General features: G+C 45.7%; 1 protein-coding gene across 1 annotated transcript in view; it reads right to left on the bottom strand.

Moving 5' to 3' along the window:
* Window positions 1–1,466: 1,466 nt before the first annotated feature.
* The window catches only part of UBE3B (ubiquitin protein ligase E3B), a 125,376-nt gene continuing 103,614 nt past the window's right edge, over window positions 1,467–23,228 (bottom strand). The window contains exons 26-28 of the mRNA XM_029620092.1: window positions 22,169–22,280; window positions 6,132–6,224; window positions 1,467–4,450 (exon numbers count right to left, since the gene is read on the bottom strand). Of these exons, the coding sequence (XP_029475952.1) occupies window positions 4,259–4,450; window positions 6,132–6,224; window positions 22,169–22,280 (397 nt within the window). The 3' untranslated portion in view covers window positions 1,467–4,258. The remainder of the gene's footprint in view (window positions 4,451–6,131; window positions 6,225–22,168; window positions 22,281–23,228) is intronic.

The following is a 23,228-nucleotide window of genomic DNA, read 5'->3' as shown; positions in this document are numbered from 1 at the left end:
CTCCCTGATCAGCGATAGCAGGGAGATGGACTGGTTCAATGGAACTTTGAAGAATGGAGGTTTATCTGCACAATCGGGCCGATACAGTAAGGACGCATAAGAAACAGTGTGGTAGTGCCGGGCGCTCGCTCGTTTGCCGCTCGCATATTTTGGTTCACATACCGCTCTTCAGTATTCAAATTAGATGCAAATCCAAGCGGCATCCAAAGGGCGTCAATGAAGCGGTAGGCGCTCGCAACCATTTTACTGTATAGAGCAGTATGCAGCACCTATACGATATCCAGGGTGCGTTGGTACCTGTCATTTGAAATGTCATTCCACCAGGTAAGTGGATGGTTCTTTTCTACAGACCCCGTTGCCTTGAGCGCCCGGCCGGACGTCCAAGCTGCGACCGGATACAGCCGGGAAGGTCCATGAATGGAAGCCGCGACCTCGGACGTCCAACCTTCCCGCCTGTATCCGGGCGTCCATGATCGGAGGCACCGCCGCCTTGAGCGCCCGGCAGGACGTCCAAGCTCGAGGCTTGTTTATCAGTTTCAATGTAAAATGTTTTTTAAAGTGATCTTATCATTTCAATTTGTTAAGGTACCACAGTTCTTCTCTTGGGTTTGACTCTGTGTCAAATTTGAGTTCCACATTGGGGAAAAAGCTTGCTTAAATCCTTTCAATTTCAATAGTGTGAAGGAAAACAATCAATTTTTTTTCTTTGCCATCATATGGGGTCTGATAAATATCTGGGCATCCATGATCAGAGGCACCGCTGCCTTGAGCACCCAGCTGGACGTCCAAGCCGGGCTGGACATCCAAGCTGGGCTGGACATCCAAGCCGGGCTGGATGTCCAAGCTGTTGGACGTCCAGCCGGGTGCTCAAGGCAGCAGTGCCTCCGATCACGGACGCCGCAACCTTGGACGTCCGAGGTCGTGGCTTGGGCGTCTGGCCGGGCGCTCAAGGCAGCGGATGTCCAAGCCGCTGTAGGCACCGCTGCCTTGAGCGCCCGACCTCGGACGTCTAAGCTACGACCTTGCTGAGCATTTCGAGCATTTCTCAACCGCTGTCCGGTACGAAGCTGACTCAACACCACACTAACACCAGGAACAGGGTAGGCGGTAAATATTCAGGTTAAAGACGCGGTAAATGAGCTGGTTAACAGGGCGATAATTTGGGCGCACGTTACTGTATCAGAGGGAATAGCTAATCCAATCATTAACATGTTATATACATGCAGCGGGCGGAAAGGGATTCGCGTCCTTTTTGGCAAGCGGTAAGGACGCGTAAAAGCCGATACTGTATCGCGGGTATGCCTTACGCGTCCAAAACGTGCGTCCAAAGCGGGTTAAGAACCGGGTAACCACGGCTGCGCTTTACTGTATTGGCCCGAATGTCAGCTGCAGATAAAGTAAACCCAGATATAGAGGCACACAGCATTATGTCTGTTCTTATACCATCCTTAAAAGAAATTGCCTTGTGCAAATAACTAATATCTAATTTTATTGTATTATTTTTTACCTGTTTCATACATGAGATATAAATATTAACATGTTTGAGAACAAAAAAGTTATCATAAGAAACAAAGGAAACACCTTTTTGTACAATGTTTTCCAATCTGCACATGCCAACTACAGCGATTATGTGCAAAAACAAATTATAAACTGCTTAAGTAGAAATTTAATAAAGCATTGTTGATACAATACATAAGTTAGTTACATAACATTTTACAGCAAGAATATATATAAATCATATTTTGTACACTAACTACAAAATTACAGATTTTAGGCCTGGTCTCAGAAAGGTTTTTCCCAGACAACAGAAAACCACCAAGAAAACATCTCTTAAAATAAGAGCCCTCGGTATTTAATAGTGCAACATGTACATCCTTCTAAAGAAACATTACAATTATAACTTTAACCAAAGAAAAGACAATCAAACAATGTTATAGAGGAATCAGACCTTGGATGACTACAGAAAGTTATGATGGCTGGGGATTCACCAGATTTGAGAAGATGGCTTTCCTCCCTAATCCTGCATCTTAAAACATGAGAAACACAAGAGGTTCTGACAAATGTTTACTGTGCAGGCCTGATGAGGGTACAGTACACTCTCAACACTGAAATGGATGCAAACCAAGCGCCTAGGATTCAAGCCAAGGATATTTACTCGATAACCTGGAAAGGGCACATGGTTACCACTTTGATCCTCCTTATCGTCACTTACAGGTTTTTATATAAATGTAAACTATCCTTTATGCATTTGTGGAATGATGGCAAATATAACTTTCAGTATATATGTCTGTTAAAATGACATGCTTTCATTAGATTGTTGTGCCTCTAAAACACTAACTGAACTGAATTGCACTAAAAAGAATGGGGAAACAAAGTGACAACAGAATTCAACGTAAAATGTTCTTGCTGTACTTGGTAACAAAATTATCTGACAATCTGTAAATAACATTACAAACAGTCAGAGGTTTTTAATGTCTCTCTCTTCCTGGGAGGACTTTGGATCTTTCTTTAGCAAAACTGTTGTAGGACCTACTACATCTGCAAAGCTTTCAATGAATCCCAGAATAAAACCCTTCAAAATGTCACAGCCTAAAAAAGGAAATATAAATCTTATTTCTACTGCCCGATTCAACCTCTTTCTACAGATATTTTTGTAGCAAGCTGTTTAACTGGACAACAGAGTTAGTGCTTTCACCTTCATGAGCAAGAAATCTAGGAGTTACTTTTATCATAACGTTAAAAAATGTACATGTCAGAAAGGAAAAGCAAAGAGAGTTTCAGTGCTTTTTATTTAAAGTGGTCCTTGTTTCAAAGATCTTTGTTGCATTTTATCCACAATAATTATCAACAGCAAACAAAAAATGAGAGAACCTTTGAAACAGGATGGTATGGGAACAACGCACGCCAAGACCTGGTGCACGGTAGAAACGGGTTGAGGTAGAAAGGGCAGCATTACACTCATTGTATTATAGCACTTTTTGCTGGATGACTCAAAGCAGTTTTAAAGCAAATTAGGATCAAAATGTAAGGTGGATGTTAGTGATAAGAAAACATTAGTGCTCAGCAAACGTCACGTGTCAACATCAGCCAGTCCCTGTGAGGCAAACGCCACACGGCACAACGTCGCTGCTATGTATCATTTATATAGTGCCACAACAGTTTGACATTAAAATAAAATAATAACTGCACACCTATAAAAAGAATTCTGAATTCATAACATTTAAATTAGCAATAAGATTTCATCATAAAAACATTAATGAGAATTTGATATATTTTCTTATATTGGAGAAAGAAAAAAAAATTTCTCAAGCCCTCAGTGTAAAATGGTGGACATACAGATAGGCTCCTTGCAATCCACTAGCTTCTGGTTGCTGGAAGATTAAATAAAATTGCACACAAAATAAAACAAAGTTGTGTCGAGTTCAGCAGCAGAGGACGGAAAGTGGACTCCTGTTATCTTCTCTCTGCTGGCAAAAGCCCCAGAGCCTGCAAACTTAAGACAGCATGATCTCCTTCTCACTTTTTTGGAATACACATTTTTACTACTATACAACAGAGGCTTGAAAGAAACAGCCAGCGTTCAAGACAAGCCTCTCTTTCTGTTTTCCTGAAGCTCCCAAAGTGCCTCAAAGAACATGGGGTTTTTGGCAGCTGCATTAAGGCCCTGGGGGAGTCGCAATTATTGTGCCTGACCTGAGTGAAGGTTTTAAAGAAGCTGATGTGTGGTGCAGGGCATCCGAAATTAAGCAGCGTGCAGACTCCATGCAGGCGAAGATATGTTCCCATCGCTCTCTTTCTAAGTAACTCAAGTGCACAACCACACCTTGATGCCTCCATCGGTGAGAAAAACCGCAAACACGCCATGGGTCTCAGCAAAGATAATTTTATAAAAGAGAAATGGTCTGTGACCCCGTGCACCGGGTGTAATAAAGATCCCTAGCCTTCTTGTGTGCATGATCCAGAGTGGTCCATTAATGCTGCTTTAATAGCTTTTCTCTTTAATATATATACACAGAAAAAGTATTTTGGCAGTGGGGGTCTCTTCAGGTGATACACAGTATCCTCCTTTCCCTGACAAAGTTTTTCCGAATCCTCATTTGAATCCGCGCCGTCCCATGTCCGTGCCTCGGTTACAAGGATAAGACGGACACAGCTGAAGGATTTCACTGAAGTCAACGTGTCTGAGATCAGAGGACTCGGCTACAGGTCCCTTGCTAATGGCATTAGGACTGCCACTCGCAGCTGCGCGCCTGTAGTCTTATGAGAGCTCAAAACCAGTGTTCATGCTGATCCCGTAGCGCAGTTTCTCCCGCAGAACGCTTTTCTTGCTGTAGTTGGGGAGCTTGAGGAGGTTAAAACAGGTCGAAGAAGTAGGAAGGCGCCCTCCGGGTTCCTTCTTGCGTATCGTGAAAAATCCTCTCAGCACGCTGCCCAGCGTATCTCCGGTATCCTTTAAAAGAAAGGTCGGGTATTTTTTTTTTTTTTTAATGAGACACACTTGCATTGCGCACAGACAATTATAACTTATAGGTAAGCTCAACGGTCATCAGTCTAACAGACCTTTAACTCAAGCAGCCATGAAATAAGCATCCAAGCAACAATGCCCAGAAAAATATTAATTTTGGAACATTTATGAACTGCTCTGAACTGGGAACACAGGGATGCAACAGACATTTCCAACCCATCGGCTGTGATCGATGTCACAAAGCACAAGAGCTGCTTTCACAAAGGCTGAGGTCATCGTCAGAGAATTTCAGCATTCACACGGACACAAGGAGCAAATTCAATGGCCTTTTGAAAAAAGAGCTATTATTAGATGACATAAACTAAACTCACACATGCTTGTTTGATACATATTATTCTCACTGTTCATTCATAAGAGAAAGGGTTATGGTACGGAATTCTTGCTCTGGTGAGCAAGCATTATGTATTCTTTATATCAAATAAAAGGCCTCCTTCAGTGAAGTAACATGGTCACCATATTATTCCACACCACTGCTTGAAAGAGACAAAAGGTCAACCAACAGGTGGCAGGCGATGCCAGTTTACTGGAGTCATTTAACTGTCAAGAACTAGGCAATATATATTTAGTCCAAGGAAAACGTTATTTTACTGCAACCTGCTATCTTTATTTGCACACAGTCACTGACCATTACATACATTTCTATAGTATATAACTTTTCCACTGATTTTTCTCCTGTGTATTACAATAAATTAATTTTTCCACTTAACATTGAAATTCCTAGGAAAAATAATACAAAACTGAAAACATATATTATACACACAGATAGGATCCACAAATTACACATTTCATGGTGTTCAGGCAATTAGTCACAACATGATGAATGCTGCCGGAAGCTTAAAACCTCTCTGAAAATTATTTCTTGAAAACAAAAACTGTAATACAGATGGAATGTGCAAATGGAAAACAAGGATATTTTTATCTTCATTCCTTATAAATGAACTTGCGTAGGCTGATCAGGTGGCTCAGTGCAATTGCTTTTCACTGCCATGCACAGGGACTTGGGGAGGGGGAGGGGGTTGGCCAGGCCTGGGGATGTTGTGGAGGCAGCAGCGATCACAGGCAACTGGGAGGTAGGGGAGAGTCATGGTCATCAAGCAATGGCGACCTCTGGTGGCTGACGTTAGGACCCACAATTGCAAAGTGCATGGCCCCTGCCCAGATGTTGTCGCTGCAATGACTGGTCTTGAGTAAGTATATATATATATATATATATATATATATTTAATTCAACCTGTATAGCTCACCTGTGACTGCTATGTCTGAGTTATATTCTCATGCCAAACTTATAAAACAGTTTTATGCTGCCATACCGCATTATATATTCTGCTATTAATTACATCACAAACAGATATGGATAAATAACTTATGTTACTGAAAAAAACAATAAGATAATACAAATGTTACAACAGCTGGAGCAGCAATTATTTTTAATGTGCAGGTATTTTCATCATATCTGATCAAAACTTATGTAATAATTAAATTATTTATCCCATAATGTAATCACCATATGTAAATCTCTTCTGTTTTTTAATTTTTAAATGTGTTTATAAGGAAATCACATATAGTCTCAGAAGGTAAATAATATCAGTAAACTAAACTCTCATACCTGGTCATCTGAGACCTCTACACAGCGGATGGAGAAAGGAGGTTTGAGGTAGGCAAATCCCAGAAGAGGAGGCCTGGAGCAGCTGGTAACAAACTGTAATTAAAGATTTCTTGTTCAAATCTAGAAATGTTAAGACACATTTTCCACAAAAAAAAAAAAGATCCCTACTGAACAGCACAGTAGAAGCTTGTTTAATGAATCATCACACACCAAAATGCACTCCCTTAGCAGTCTGCTTTCCTCCAATAAGGAATGTCAACTTATTAAGACTGAAAAAATTGGTATAAACTATGAATCAGGCAATCCAATTTGTTAACATAAACGTACACTAGGCAGCCAAGATTTCTGCCTGGATTAAGTGCTAGGAGCTTTTTGACTCTATTACAATATATGTATATTGGAAGGGGTGAACTAGAATGAAGAAATTACTTACCTGATAATTTCGTTTTCCTTAGTGTAGACAGATGGACTCAGGACCAATGGGTTTATGCTTCCCTGCCAGCAGATGGAGATAGAGTCAGGTTTCAAAGCTGACATCACCCTAGATACACTCCTAAAGTGATCTCAGCCCTTCAGTATTCTCTTCAAAAGCCACTGTGGACATACTATCTAAAAAACTCGACTAAAATCGGATAACCATAACTGTACTCAACCAAACATAAACATTGAATTCCAGTAAGATTATAGATGCCCTGATCTAGGGACTGGACAAATCTGATTGATTTTTTTGATTGAGTGACTAAAGAATTGGATCGAGGAAGAGCACTCAATGGGAGCTACTTAGATTTCGGCAAGCTTTTGATATGGTCCCAACAAAGGAGGCTTGCACAAAAAATGAAAAGCTTGGGAGTGAACGCCAAGGTGGTGGCATGGATTACAAAGTGGTTGACGGTCAGAAGACAGCGTGTGATAGTAAATGAAGAGAAAACGGTGATAAGCGGAGTGCCACAAGAATCGATGTTGGGACCGGTTCTGTTCAATATCTTTGTGAACAATATTGCGGAAGGGATAGAAGGTAAAGTTTGTCTATTTGCGGCTGATACTAAGATCCGTAACAGAGTGAACATGCCGGAAGGAGTAAAGAGAATGAGACATGATTGGGGGGAGGAGTCAAGATGGCTAACTGGACCGTTTGCTGATGAGAGTGGTTCCTCTGCATTTTTTCTTCTGTGGAGAGTTATGCCACACTCAGCCCGAAAGCGCCGGGCTAGGGAGCGCGAAATACATTCAGCGCTCCAAGCCGTCTCAATAATTGGACCGATGGATCCTCACCTGACTTGGAGAGGATTGGAATTGAGTAGAGGAGGTTCGCTGCAAAGCCTTCGGCAGGAAGAGGAAACCAGGGCCTCGCTTGAACTGCAAACATCGTTGTCCCCGATCATGCGTGTGGCTCAGGAGAACCCAGCAGAAGTAGGAGTGACTCCGAGAGGAAGAACGAGGGGAAGTAAGCAAGACTGCTGATTTGGAGGCAGCCATGCTGAAGCTCACACTCGGAGGAAATGGGATTCCGTTTCTTTTACCAGCTCTGACCGGAGAGGCAACAAGCAACAGAAGTTCTCCCCAATGAGCAATCAGGCTGTTGGTTATGGTAAGACCTGAACAAATCACCTTGGAAGTAATATGGGAAGCCATCCAGACTTTGACTAGAAGTTACAGATGAAAATCAACCCTCTGGTAAATGCTCAAAAAGTAATGGAACAGCGTATGGATAAATTAGAAAAGAATATAACTGAAAAAACTGAAAATATAGAGACTTTAAAGAAAGAAATTAAGGAAAACAATAATCTTCAAATAAACTTGGTTAAAGAAAACAGATCTAACGAATAAAGTAGAAAGGCTTGAAAATGTAATAAGGGGGAAAAATTTGCGGATATTAAATTTCCCAAGAGAACCAATGATATCAGCTAAAGAAACTATGAAAAAAGTATATGCTTCAAATACTTAAGATTTCAGAGCAGTCTTTACCAATAATATCTAAGGCATATTTTATACCACCCCTTAAATACATGAGAGGAGAAATAAAGGGATAAGGCATAATAACATAACTTGATCACCAGGAGTTATAATGTCTAGAAATCAGCAAATACAGTACACATATCTAAGGTTCATTAGCGGGTCCTCAGCATTCACCATCTGCTATCTCTGAGAATCCAACCATTGATTAGATACTCACTGTTGGGTGGGTGGGGGGGTTACAGGGAATATATTTTCTATTTGTTAAAACAGGAATGGATGTTTTTTTTTGTAATAACTGATGTTCTACGCTTTTGTATAACATTTGTTTAGCCTGACACGGCTATATCTATTGTTATTATGCTATGCTCTTTCTTTCCAATAAACAATTAAAAAAAAAAAAAAAAAAAAAAGGCCCCTTAAATCGAGAGGGTCTTCAAGTTCTTACACTAGCCTCCCCCCCCGATGAATATATCTGGAATATTAGAGTCAAGAAATGAGGAATTATTAGTGCCTTCCACAATGGTTGTTACCTTTCTTATAGAATCTGACAAAGAGTGGATTATGAGACTATATTTTCGCCAACGACAAGAATCGTTTATGGGCTTTAAATTAAGTATATTTCCTGACGTGTCAAGAGTAACACAGATGAAGAGAAAAGAATTTCTGAACCTTAAAAGTAGAGTGTTAGAATTAGGAGCATTTTATTTAATAAAATTCCCGTGCAAGTGTATCCTGAAAAATCAAGGGAACACTTATGTATTCTTTACTCCAGATCAGGTGTTAAATTTCTTGGCAAATAAAACAAGTGAAGTTATAAGCTCTGCATAACTGGATGAACGCCGTAAGAACGCTTGTTGTAATCACGTAATTAAGAGACCTCCCTTACAACAGTCCATTTTAGTCTTTATTTCTTTGTTAATGAAAATTGTAAGGAGGTTGGGTACAACTCCCCCCTATATAATGTAGACTAGGAAAGAGTAGAGTTATTTAAATGCTGTAATGAGGAAGAAATATTTCTTATAGTGTTATTGATAAATCCTTTTCTGTATATGCATTTGATTGTGAATGTATAATTGATAATTATAAAATTAAAAAAAAAAAGAATGAGATATGATTTAAAAAAGCTTGCACAGTGGTCGAAAATATGGCAGCTGGGATTCAATGCCAATGTTGTACATGGGTGGTTTAGTGTGCCCATGGGCCTCAGCCCGACCCAGACCTTCCGGACCGAGCCAAGGGTTGACGGTGGTCCCGCATGGCTGACGGTCTACCCTCCGCCAGGCTGGCAAGCTCCCATGGCCAAACATCCGAGGATGTTGGAAGGTGAATGGTCCTCCGACCATTCCGGGCCCTTTCGGACCTGCTGCGAGCAGCATGGAGCAGCAGGCCTGGCCTGAGGTTGAGGGCAGACTGGCCTTGACATGAAGACATGACTGTGGAGTGATGCAACGGCATCCAGACGAAGACACATGGCTGATGCAATGGCATCCAGGGACGAAGACACATGACTGATGCGACGACATCACGAGGCACGAAGACACATGACTGATGCGACGACATCACGAGGCACGAAGACTAGGGGTTGATGCAACGGCATCCATGGCGAGGACACAAGGCTGATGCAACGGCATCCATGACGTAGACACTTGGGATCGATGCGGACGGCATCCAGACGAGACTCTTGACATCCACAAAGGCAACACGAGGCATGGTCATTGGCACTGTCTCTCAGGGCGCCCTACTCAGACCACCCGCGGGACTGAGTCGCGGACCACCCTGTCCGTTACACGCCCTACACAGCCCTTGCAGACTGGTCACGGACCACGACGGGAGCGGGACAGCACAGGAACACACATCAGGACTTGACGGCTCAGGAGCACAGGACAACCGTCCAGCGGCAGGCAGTCCACCCAGGAGTACTGCATCTGAGGGACCCCCGGCCTACCGGTACCAGAAGGCTCGAGAGCGTTGACGAGGCATGGCGTAGGAAGAAACATCAAGGAAGGCAGGAACACCTGGATATGGACCTCAGGCACGAAGACTTGGACATGGAACAATGAACATGATGAGGAGCTCCACGAGATGAGAAGACCTTACAACAGGCTCTGGTAGGCAGGAGCCTCCAGAGCGAAGACTCATGACGACGATGCAAGGCACTGAAGAACTGACGGAGCAGCCCTTTAAAGGGCTGAAGCAGGAAATAGTCATCAAGGTGGGGCCCAGACACTTCCTGTGTCTGGTCCTTTAAATGCAGAGAAGACGCGGCCGCGCGCCTAGGAGAGCAGGAGCTGTGCAGGACCGCAGACAGCGGCCTGCACCGACGGCTCTACACGAAGACGTCAGAGGAGGCAGGGCTGAGCCTGGGCGCAGGCTCCAACGTCGGCAGCGGCTCCAGCCGCTGCAGGAGGCCCCAGGGGCAGCTCCAGCCGCTACTCGAGCCCGGGGCTGCGGCCTGAACGCCACGAAGAGGCAGATGACATCGGGGGCACTCCCAGCCCTGAAGAAGGCCACGGCTCCGACCGCGGAGCGGAGGATGAAGCAGAGCAGCCTCCTGGCTGCGTGGGCAGGCTGACAGCGGCGTCCTGCCACATTGGCGAAGAAAGCTGCGAGGGTAAGTGGCCTGCTCACGGGGGGACCCGCGGGCAGCGCTGATTCATAACAGCCAAGAAATGCAGAGTCATGCATCTGGGCTGTGGTAATCCAAAAGAGCTGTATATAATGGGAGGTGAAGCGCTGTTGTGCACGGAGCAAGAGAGGGACCTTGGGGTGATAGTGTGTAGCAATCTGAAGATGGCAATGCAATGTGACAAGGTGATAGCTAAAGGCAGAAGAATGCTGGGCTGCATAAAAAGGGGAATAACCAGTAAGAAAAACGAGGTGATAATCCCTTTGTACAGGTCCTTGGTGAGGCCTCACCTGGAGTACTGTGTTCAGTTCTGGAGACCGCATCTCCATAGGGACAGAGACAGGAAGGAGGCAGGTGATCCCCATCAAATGACTTATGAGGAGAAGTTGAAGGAGCTATGTATACCCTGGAGGAGAGGGGTGCAGAGGAGATAAGATACAGACCTTCAGATACCTGAAAGACTGCGCAGCGGCCAAAAGGAAGGCCCTGCCAAAAACTCCAATACTAGATTAAGATTCCACAAGGGAAGCGGCCACCATAAGGGTGGCTGGAGGTGCTTCTCCCCTTTTAGGAAATGAGCCATGTCCAGATGAGCCAACAGGCGGCTTCCGTTCACCTCACACCTGAAACAGGAAAAAGCCGCTACCTGGACTTTCAATGAGTTAAGGGTCAAACCTTTATTCAAGCCATCCTGCAAAAATTCCAGAATTAGTGGGATTTTGACTGACCAAGGGGAAACACCGCGTTCCTTGCAACAGGTCTCAAATACTCGCCAGACCCGCACATACGATAGGGACGTAAAGAAAGCAAAATTGCTTACCTTGTAATAGGTGTTATCCCAGGACAGCAGGATGTAGTCCTCACATTTGGGTGACATCGTTGGACGGAGCCCAATCACGGAAAACTTTCTGTCAAAGTTTCTAGAAACTTTTATGTGGCACACTGAGTCCACTGAGAATGCCCAGCATGCCATAATTCCCTGATCCACAGGGGTCTCCCTTCAGTCTCGTTTATAGTAATAAGCATTAGCCAAAAATAAAATAATAAAACGTATCGGGACCCAACTCTGAGGGGTGGCGGTTGGGTTTCGTGAGGACTACATCCTGCTGTCCTGGGATAACACCTATTACAAGGTAAGCAATTTTGCTTTATCCCAGGACAAGCAGGATGCTAGTCCTCACATATGGGTGATTAGCAAGCTGTGGCTGAATCATTGTGTAGTGGACCAACAGGGAACACAGTGTGCAACAGGCACAACAACTGGTGAACTGTTGGAAAAAACAAATGAGGCAGCCTAAAATCACAGCAGGTTGGATGTAGAAGGAGTTGGAATTATGCTGGAAACAAGTTCTTTAAGAAAGATTGTCTGTAGGCTGAATCTTGTCTTCCTTCTTTGTCCAAACAGTAGTGAGTTGCAAAGGTGTGAAGAGAACGCCATGTTGCAGCTTTACATATGTCAGCTATTGGCACTGAACGATAGTGTGCTACTGAAGCTGACATTGCTCTTACTGAGTGCGCCTTTACTCGCCCTTGGAGAGGAAGGCCTGTTTTTTCATAGCAGAACTTTATACAATCTGCAAGCCAGTTGGAGAGAGTTTGCTTGCCCACTGTTTGTTTGGATCAAAAGAAACAAAGAGTTGGGTGGACTTCCTATGGACTGTGGTGCGATCTAGGTAATATGCAAGTGCACGTTTACAAGTGAGAGTGAGGTTTTGGGAAGAATGTGGGAAAGACTATGGATTGATTCAAGTGGAATTCCGTAACTACCTTGGAAAGGAATTTTGGGTGTGTACGGAGTACCACTTGATCATGTAGGAATTTTGTATAGGGTGAGTATGTGACAAGTGCTTGTAACTCACTAACCCTTCTAGCAGATATAATGGCTATCAGGAATATAGATTTCCATGTAAGAAATTTAATATCGCAGGAAGCCATGGGTTCAAAAGGAGAACGCATGAGCCTTGTCAGTACCACATTAAGGTCCCATTCTGTGACTGGTGGCTGTATAGGGGGTTTAAGGTGAATTAAACCTCTCATAAACCTACTAACAAGGGGTTGTACTGATATTGGTGCATCCCCTATTGTATTATGGTACGCTGAGATTGCACTGAGATGTACTCTTACTGACGAGGTCTGGAGACCTGAGTCTGAAAGGTGCCAAAGATAGTCTAATAAAGATAACATGGGGCAGGAAAAAGGGTTAATGCCTTTCTGTGCACACCATGTGGTGAATCTTGTCCACTTAGAATGATAGTTTTTTGTGTGGAAGGTTTACATGAAGCTTCAAGCACTTGAGAGACATTAGTTGAAAGATTAAGTGGTTGCAAGATCAAGCTTTCAACATCCAGGCTGTCAGAGATAGGGATTGAAGGTTGGGATGGCGCAACCGGCCCTGATCCTGAGTTTTGAGAGTGGGTGCAGTGCCCAGGCGAATTGGTTCTTGTATCGAGAGATTGAGGAGTATGGGAAACCATACTTGTCGAGGCCAATATGGGGCTATGAGTATCATGGACCCCTTGTCCTGTTGTCGTTTCACTAGAGTCTTGGTTAGTAGAGGTATTGGGGGATATGCATATAGAAGGCCTGAATTCCAGGGGTGAGCAAAGGTGTCCCTGGCAAACTTGTTGGTCTGATGGTATAGGGAGCAGAAATTGTCTACTTTGCGATTCAGCTCAGATACAAAGAGGTCCACTGTTGGTTGACCCCAACATTGAAATATCCTGGGCGCTACTAAGAGATCCAGGGACCACTTGTGAGGTTGGAACTAACAACTGAGGTGGTCTGCAATGACGTTGTGTATGCCTGCTAGATAAGTGGCCCGGAGAAACATTGAATGTGTCAGGGCCCAGTCCCAAATTTGTGCTGCTTCTTGACAAAGGAGATACGAGCCTGTACCTCCTTGCTTGTTCAGGTACCTCATGGCAACTGTGTTGTCTGTTTGTATGAGAACAGTCTTGTGTGAAAGGCAGTCCTTGAATGCATGTAGCGCATAACGTATAGCTTGAAGCTCTAGGAAATTGATTTGAAATGTTGCTTTGAGTTTCGTCCAAGTACCTTGAGTTTGGAGATTTCCTATGTGCGCTCCCCATCCTAAGGTGGATGCATCAGTAGTCAAAGTTACTTGCGGAATTGGCTGTTGGAAGGGTAGGCCTGTAAGCAAGTTGTCTGTGTTCGCCCATCAGAGGAGAGAGGAACGTAGTTGATGAGTTATTTGAATTGGAGACGACAATGGTTGAATGGCTTGTATCCACTGTGCTTTCAACATCCATTGAGTGATCCCCATGGCTAATCTGACCATAGGAATGACATGAACTGTGGAGGCCATGTGGCTGAGTAGGGTTAGGAACTGATGGGCTGTCGCATGTGTCTTTGTGCGTAGAGATCCCGCTAATGAGGAGAATGTCTCTGCATGTTCTTTTGGAAGGAAAGCTCTTGATGTTATGGTGTTTAATTCTGCTCCGATGAACTGCAATAGGCAAGATGGTATGAAATGGGATTTCTGGTAGTTTATTAGGAATCCCAAGGAATGGAGTAGATTGATTGTGAGCTTGAGAGAGTTGAGAGCTCCCTGTCTTGACTGGCTTTTGATGAGCCAGTCGTCCAGGTAGGGAAAAACGTGTACACTTTTCTTGTGTAACTGAGCCGCTGCCACTGCTAGGCACTTTGTGAACACTTGAGGTGCTGAGGCAAGTCCGAACGGTAGAACTCAGGACTGGAAATGTTGATGTCCCACCAGAAAGCGTAGATACTTGCGATGAGGAGGGAATATTGGAATGTGAGCATAAGCGTCTTGAAGATCCAGAGAACAGAGCCAGTTTGAAGTAGAGGTAGCATGGTGCCTAAGGATACCATTCTGAATTTTTCCTTCTGCAGGAATTGTTGAGTTTCCGGAGGTCTAATATGGGACGTAGGTCTCCTGTTTTCTTTGTAAGGAGGAAATATCGGGAGTAGAATCCTCTGCCCTGCTGAGGTCAGGGAACTGGTTCCACGGCCCTGGCTCTCAGGAGGGTGGATAATTCTTTTTGTAGAAGCGTGAAATAATTTTGAGTTGTCCAAAATGATCTGGGTGGAGCATCATTTGGTACAGTTATAAATTCCAGATGGTAACCGTGAGATATGATTGACAGTACCCATTGGTCGGTGGTGAAGTGCGACCAATTTTGATGAAAGAAGGCTATTCGACCACCTACAGGTAGAGTTGGGGTTGGATTGGTGGACAGGCTTCTGTTCTCTGGTGAGATTTCAAAACCCTGAGGCCGGACCTGTCTGGGGTGGAGGCTGGGCTCTAGGAGCTCTTGGCTGTCGGACTTGGGCTGTTTGCACAGGCCTTGATGACCTACCTCGGGGTGCTGGGGGATAGTATCTCCGTGGTCTGTAATATGGCTTTTTTGAGTCTTTCCTGGGAGGTCTGTGTGCAGAAGATTGGGGTTCTGCTGGAACAGAGGAAAGCTGACGTAGAGTTTCTGAGTGCTCCTTGAGCTGTGATACAGCTTCACGTACCTTGTCTCCAAAGAGATTATCTCCTGTACAAGGGAGGTCTGTGAGTTTTTCTTGTATCTCTGACCAAAGGTCTGAGGCCTTCAACCAGGCTCATCTGTGAGCACTGATGCCCGTTGCAGCCATCCTGGATGATGTTTCAAAGCTGTCATATGCTGCACGTACCTCATGCTTTCCGGAACTATTGTGGAAGTGAATCAGATAGTTCTTGCAGCTGTTTCCACAGATTACGCTGGTATTGTGTCATATATGACACAATACCAGCGTATTGTACTCGCACCATGTCCATTCTGGAAACCAGCATTGAGCCTTGGAACATCTTTCTTCCAATGGTGTCTAAGAATCTGTGCTCCTTCCCAGGAGGAGTAGATGAATGTGGCTTGATTCTTTTAGATTTCTTTTGAGCCGATTCCACCACCACAGATTGGTGGGGAAGCTGAAGCTTCTGAAACCCTGGAATGTGCTGTACCAAATAGGTGGCATCAGTCCATTTATTGACACGTGGTATTGTACAAGGGTGTTCCCATAACCTGTGTTGGAGGTCCACAAGCACCTCATGCACTGGTATTGCAAGAACTTCTTTTGGTGGATCCACAAATTGTAAAACTTATAGAGTATTTTGTCTGGTATCTTCCTTAGTCTCTACCTGGAAAGGGATGGTATCAGCCATCTCTTTAACAAAAGTAGAAAAAGAGAGATCCTCTGGGGGGGATAGTCTTCTTTCCTCCGGAGGCGACGGATCAGATAGGACTTTGTCTGATGAAGTATCGGTGCCTGCAACTTCCCAGATGTCCGAGGCAGGTCGACGTGGAGGCGTCGAAGGAAGATGGAAAGATGGTATCGAGGGCATTGACGGTTTCATCGGTGGCCTTGATGGAAGTAATGGAGAGAAGGAAGGTTTGGGATGAGAAACTCCCGATGGACCTGGTGTTGGTTCAGACATCGGTAAAGTCTTCGAAACATCCTCATCTGTGGGCCGTGGCATCGAAATGTCTAGCAGCTGCACCGGCATGGCACTGATAAGAGTGTCCAATTTTGCCAGTATTGGCGCCAACAGCGACATATCCAGCATTGGCATAGGCACTAGTGCCAGTGAAGGTGTTGGCATCGGTAATGGACTGTGACGGTAATGGAATCGGCATCGAAGGTAGAATCGGCGCCAGTGCTGGCATCGAAGATAACTCTCGGATAGCATCTCGAACCATCTGGCGTATAATTACGTCCAGTTCCGCCCTTATAGCTGGTGAATTCAGAGCAGCTATAGGGGGTGGCAGTGAGGGCGAAACCAGCCAGTCCACAGGTCCCTGTGGTGGCACGGTACCCGGCACTGATGTTGGTGGGGATCGCCTGGGAGTCATAGGCCTCGAGGGCATCGATGACTCATCCATCCGAGGTTTATTAGGAGTTGGTTCAATAGGCATCGAAGGAACTCCGGGCATCGCGTCAGAATCTGGATCCAGAGTCCTTCGATGCCGATGTTTCATTCGATGCTCGGCACTCTTTTTCTCGATGATCGAGGTTGATTTGATAGGCTACCGAGAAGGAGTCGATGATGGTCGGTCACCCGCTTCGTCCGGACAATGTCGAGTTTTCAAAACCAATTTGTTAACCGCTCCAGCCGGAGACGATTGGGTTGAAGTCAAAGTCGACGGCAACAACTGAAGATGGAAAAGATGCTCCATCTTTTCCATATGAGCTAGTCTGCCCTTCGATGTCATTTCAGCACATTTCAGGCATGTCGATACGTTGTGTTTCTCGCCTAAGCATAGCACACCTTCAGTGTGCGGGTCCGTTATGGACATGGTGTGAGTACAATTCGGGCATTTTTTAAACCCAGTGGACATATTGAAAGCCGGACAGCCGTCGTGACTTTCTGACTAAAAGTTTTGAAAACAGTATCGACTGGAAAATTCGTTTTACTCACCGGTGGTGAAAAAAAAGGGAGACCCCTACGGTGGGATAACTTTTTCCAACAATTTTTACAAGTTTTTTGAAGTGTGAATATACCACACAGGGCTCCTTATCCACGAGGCTAATAGCAGCGCAGAAAAAAGAAGATTGAAGGGAGACCCCTGTGGATCAGGGAATTATGGCATGCTGGGCATGCTCAGTGGCCTCAGTGTGCCAGTCAAAAGTTTCTAGAAACTTTGACAGAAAGTTTTCCATGATAGGGCTCCATCTAGTGACGTCACCCATATGTGAGGACTAGCATCCTGCTTGTCCTGGGATAACTTCCGCATGCGGAGTAAGATGGCAATTACTGCTGAAAAATATCATTGCTTCATCAGGTGAGCCCTCGGCCGTAAGACAAAATCGAGTCAGATCCTTGTTAAGGACTGATCCCAGCTATAGCAGGTCCCTGAGTGGTGGGAGGCACAGGGGGATCTCCACCAGGAGTCTTTGCATGTCTGCATACCATGGACGCCTGGGCCCATCTGGAGCTACTAGTAGAACTAATCCCCTGTGTGCTTGATTCTGCGAATGACCCTGCCTAGGAGGGGCCACAGAGGGAAGACATATAGGAGCTCCTCTTCCAGCCAGGTCTGAACGAGAGCGTTGATCTCCAGGATCAAATGATCTCTTCTGCAACTGAAGAATTGGGGAACCTTCGCATTGTGAGATGCGACCAGCAAGTCGATGGACGGGAGACCCCCGCAATTTATTACCAGCTGAAAGGCTTTGGCCGACGACGTCCACACTCTTGGATCCAGATTCTCCTTGCTTAGAAACTCTGCTCTGATGTTGTTTTTTCCTGTGATGTGGGAGGCTGAGAACATCTGTAGATTTATTTCCGCCCATTCCATAAGGAGATCTATCTCCTGTGACACTTACTGGCTTTTGGTTCCACCCTGGTGGTTGATATAGACTACCATTTATTTATTTATTTATTTATTTATTTATTTAAAGTCTCTTCTATACCGATAGCCGTTCGCACATCGCATCGGTTTACAAAAACAAGAACTTTTGGGCAGAGCCCTTACATATAACAGATAGAAATACAATTAACATTGTGCAACATTGTGCAACATTATGTGGATCGCTTGACCCTGGAGTTTGTGGCTGAACTGTAGACACCCCAATCTGACTGCCCAGGCTTCCAGGCGGTTTATGTTCCAGAGGGCCTCTTCCTTGGTCCAATGCCCCTGGGCCATCATTTCCTGACAGCGAGCTCCCCACTCACGGAGGCTCACGTCTGTCGTCAGGACCTGCCAGTTCGGAGGGGGACAGGGGTACATCCCTGCGCAGATGAGCTTCCTGCAGCCACCACTGGAGTTGAGAGCATACTTCCATCAGTAAGGGAAGGTGAACTGAATAGTCTTGAGACAGCGGGTTCCAAATAGACAGCAGGGGGCATTGAAGTGGTCGCATGTGTGCCCTCGCCCACGGCACTACTTCCAGGGTTTCCACCATCAAACTAAGGACTTAAAGGTAGCTCCACACTGTTGGGCATATCGTGTTCATCAACAGATGCACTTGGGACATCAACTTCCTTATCCGCGTGGTTGGGAGGAAGACCTTGCCCTGCTTGGTGTCGAACCGGACTTCCAGATAGTCCAAGGACCGGAATGGTTTGAGACTACTTTTGTCCAGGTTTACGACCCAACAGAGTTCCTGAAGCAAGGAGGTCATCCTGTTGGTCACCCAGAGAATCTCTTCTATGGACTTTGCCCGGAGCAATCAGTTGTCCAAGTACAGGTGCATCAGGATTCCCTCTTTTCTCAACGCTGCCACTACGACCACCATTAATCTTGGAAAATGTTCTGGGGTGGTGGCCAGGCCAAAGGGCAGTGCCCAGAAGTGATAACAGCGACCCAGTACCACAAAGCGTAGGAAACTATTTTCTTTCCATATTGTAATATGTAGCTAGGCCTTACATAGGTCCAGGGAGGTTAAGAACTCTCCTGATTGTACAGTCATTATCATGGAGCGTAGGGTTTCCATGCGGAAATGAATCACTTGTAGATGTCAATTGACGCTCTTGAGGTCCAGGATGGGGTGAAAGAACCTTCCATCCTGGGTAGGATGAAACAGATGGAATAACGCACCATATTTTCCTGGGGCACAGGTACTGAGATTATAGCCCTTATCCTGAGGAGCCTTAACAGGGTAGTCTCCACTGCCTGCTTCTTGAGCTGGGAGTGGCAAGGAGATATCATGAATATGTCCGGAGGAGTGCTGTAAAATTCCAGTGCATATCCTTCTCGTATGACCTCCAGTACACATTTGTCCAAAGTGATCTCGACCCCCCCATTGGTAGAAGAGGGACAGTTGACCCCCTATCTCCTTGTTCCGAGGGTGGGTCGGCAAAACTTCATTGGGATTTTCGGGACGAACCTGAACCCAAGCCTGACCCTTTCTTGGGCTGCCTACTCTGAAAGGACTGAGACCTCCCAAAGGACCAAGACCTCAGAAATGTTGAGTTTCTGTAGTGGCAAAAGCATTGGGAGCCCATGGATCGACCTCTCATGGGCGAGGGGCACTGTAACAGCTTTCTCTAGTCTTCTGGTAGCCAGGGTACTAGAGATTTGCCACATTTACTGGCCAGCTTTTCCAATTCGCTTTTGAAGAAGAGTGATCCTTTAAAGGGCATTTTTGTGAGATTTGCCTTGGAGGTTGTGTCTGCTGACCAATTCTGCAGCCATAGCTGTCTTCTGGCCACCACCACTAAGGCCAGTCCTCTGGCCAAGGTACGGACTAGGTCTGAGCCCGCATCAACTTAAAAGGTGGCGACAGGTTCCATAACTGCTCTGGAATTTGCCCCTGAGTCATCCACCTCCCGAGAGAGGAGCAGGCACGAACGAGCTACCAGAGCACAAGAAGTAATCTGTAAGGTCACTGCTATTGCATCAAAGGCCTGTTTAAGGATGAACTCCATCCGCCTATCATGCGCATCCTTTAAGGCTGCTCTTCCCTCCATTGGGATAGTTATTCACTTAGAGATGGCACAGACAAGCGCATCCACTTTAGGGAAATGCAAACATTCTCCTGCTGTCGGATCCAGTGGCTATAGCGTTTCAAATGCTTGTCCACCTTTAAAACTTGCTTCTGGGGCATCCCATTTCAGGTCAATCAACTCCTGGATGGCTTCCAGTACTGGAAAATAGCAAGAGGCTTTCCATAGATAAATGAGAATGGAATTCTTCTTTGGTTCCATCATAAAGCCCGCCCCAGGAACTCCAAACATCTTCAGGGTTTGGGAAACCAGGGCCAGCAATTCGTCTCTTTGGAAAAACTGTAACATGGTGCAATATAATTCTAAATCAGGGGGGATTTCCCCATCTTCCAAGGAATCTGAATCCTCTTCTTTGTGCGTGCCACCCGGGTCCCTGCCGGGGATACCCTTAGTAAGTCGAGGCATGCCTTGAGGTCTGCCGATAGGACTGGGAGAGGGAGGGCTTATTAGCTGATGTTCCATCCAGACAGGGGCAAGTGAGGTAGCAGACTGTGCCTGTACAAAGGCTTGAAGGCCTTGAAAGAATTCCACCCAAGAGAAGGCGGTTGGGTCCATGCCTAGCCCAGGAGGTAATGGGGTGGGTGCCACTAAATTTCCCTCTCCCATGGATGACCCAGTCCCAGGGTTACTCAGATCTGGGGTACTTCTGGTTAAGGCTGTGGCTGACCTATCCTCTGAATGGGAGGAGCCGGGCTTAGCAAACTCCAGGGAGGCCAACTTTCCCTGGGCTTCCTCACAGTACTGACATAAGCAAGAATCCAGGTCAGACTGTGAAGCCCTATTATGACAAGCAGCGCAGAGAGAAAAGTGCTTATGTTTCTTTGCTGGAGCCACAGGCGACAGTAATTGCATGTTCAGACGGCTTAGGCTTAAAATTTTATGTGTACAGATTTTGGGCGCTTACGTGGCTGCAGCGAGGCGCATGCACAGCCTATGCACCCGGCTTTACTTGTATTCTGCACCTAGTAAGTTGTGTGCGTATGTACGTGTACACCGTTATTCGCGCAGCCTGTGCTCAGTGTTATGCACACAGCGCGTGTGCAGAGCTGACACGCACCACGCATACCGAAGCTCTATGGCAGATAATATAGGCACAAAAACGCGAGCAAGATGGCACTGCTGCGGCTTACCATGCAGTGTGCCAACCAAGCCTAAAGCAGGGCCTAGCCCACCGGGGGGCCGCTCAACCCTCTCAGAAGCCCACTTCCCCTTATTGCAACGGGAACAAGGTTGGTGCGGCTCGCTGAGCAAGGAGACCGGAGGAAGTTTTACCGAAATCCCTCCAACATCTCTGAATCGGGAGGAAATCCTCTTTTCTTTTCTTTTACTTCCCTGGGATTAGCGTTTACCGGCTGAGTACAGGCTGCGGGGGAAAAGGGCTTTGGCTGTCACCGCTGCGCTCGGCTTCCTGCACCCGCTGCCTTTCAGCTGCTTCAGCAGCAAAGTCCACGCCGTGAACCTGCTACCGGACCAAGGCACACCTCTAAGGGATCTCGGAAATCACCTCAGGAATTCTCAGCCCTGGGGGAGGGACCTTTAGGTATCACCACAGGAGAACGGGGCTCAATCTTTCTCCAATTTAAAAGTAGAACTTCTTCTTCCAGAAGGTACAGCAATCCCCACAGGGAAAGCACGTCCGCATCTGCTGAAATACTGAAGGGCTGAGGTCATTGCAGGGATGTTTCTAGGGTGACGACAGCTTTGAAACCTGACTCTGTCTCCATCTGCTGGCAGGGGAGCATAAACCCATTGATCCTAAGCACATCTGGCTACATGCTAGGAAATGCTAAATTCTCACTAAGTCTGCACAGTAAGTGGAAAACATTCAAAAGCTTTCACACGGGTGAACGCCTGCCTACTCCCTTAAAAATGCAGTTTGAACATTGCCCTTTCCCCTGTATGTGAACAAAGTGTTTGTGGCCTGTTTCAAAACTGCCCTCCCCATATACTTTTAATACACAGAAATGAGCATATGAAAAAATATATCACAGACGCCTTAGTTACCTTAAGAAACATAGCTCTTTCCTCAGGGGAGAAATCATTGGCTAAGATGTCCCAGAGCCAAATAATGACTCTATGGCTACCATGAAATCCACCATAGTATACCGTATGCTTCCTGCAACGTGAACAGGTAAAACGATCATTTTTGCAGAATTAATCAATGCTACTCAATGGCTGTTGATTGTTGTCAATAAATTTTTCATTTCCATGGTAATTTCTTTAGTATCCGTGCTCCTAGATTATTGCAAGCGTGAGCTACTGGATTTTTATTTTTTTTTTTAAACAAACCAGGGAAAGGATCTGGGTTTTACAGTCAGGCCTGCATTTCCTGCTAGGCAGCATGGATGCAGAGGGCTCGCAGGCCAGTGACAATGGGAATTGTAAAACAAACATTGCTGTCGGCTAACCCCTGTGCTTTTAAGGGGGTAGGTGTGGCAGGATGCCACCGCTCAGGAAAGCTCCACTGGGATAAACGTGGATGCACCCATTTCAGCAAAGTGTATCTTTCCACCTCCCCCCTTTGCTCACTTTCTTGGAGGACTTCCCATTTCCTCTTTCTTCTAGGGGGGCCACATGCCGGGGTTCATTCTGGAACTCCCCAATTCCGTGTCCTAAATCTGATCACTAGGTATCACCACGATGCAATGACCACGACCCAGCACCACCACCACTAGGGGTTGTGAACACTGCCTCCACAGCATCCTCATCCTCAGCTGACCCAGGAATCAAATTCATCCTCTGAATGGGCACTACGCCTCACTATCACAGAGCTAAGTGCCCTAAGCAGGCATTTAAGAACATAAGAAAATGCCATTCTGGGTCAGACCAAGGGTCCATCAAGCCCAGCATCCTGTTTCCAACAGTGGCCAATCCAGGCCATAACAACTACATGTATCAAATAGTTGTGCCTATCTGCCGCAGTTCTGATACCCGCAGTACGAGGGGATGAGATAAAGATGGCAGCTTGATGTCATGCACTTGGATATAACGTGATTGTGGGCGTATAGCACTAAACTAACATGGAAGGCACTGCAACTTGCTCCACTCAAGTTGGCCAAGTGAA

Source organism: Rhinatrema bivittatum, chromosome 11 (genome assembly GCF_901001135.1).
Source record: "Rhinatrema bivittatum chromosome 11, aRhiBiv1.1, whole genome shotgun sequence".
NCBI lineage: Eukaryota > Metazoa > Chordata > Amphibia > Gymnophiona > Rhinatrematidae > Rhinatrema > Rhinatrema bivittatum.
This window is presented reverse-complemented; position numbering and strand designations above follow the sequence as displayed.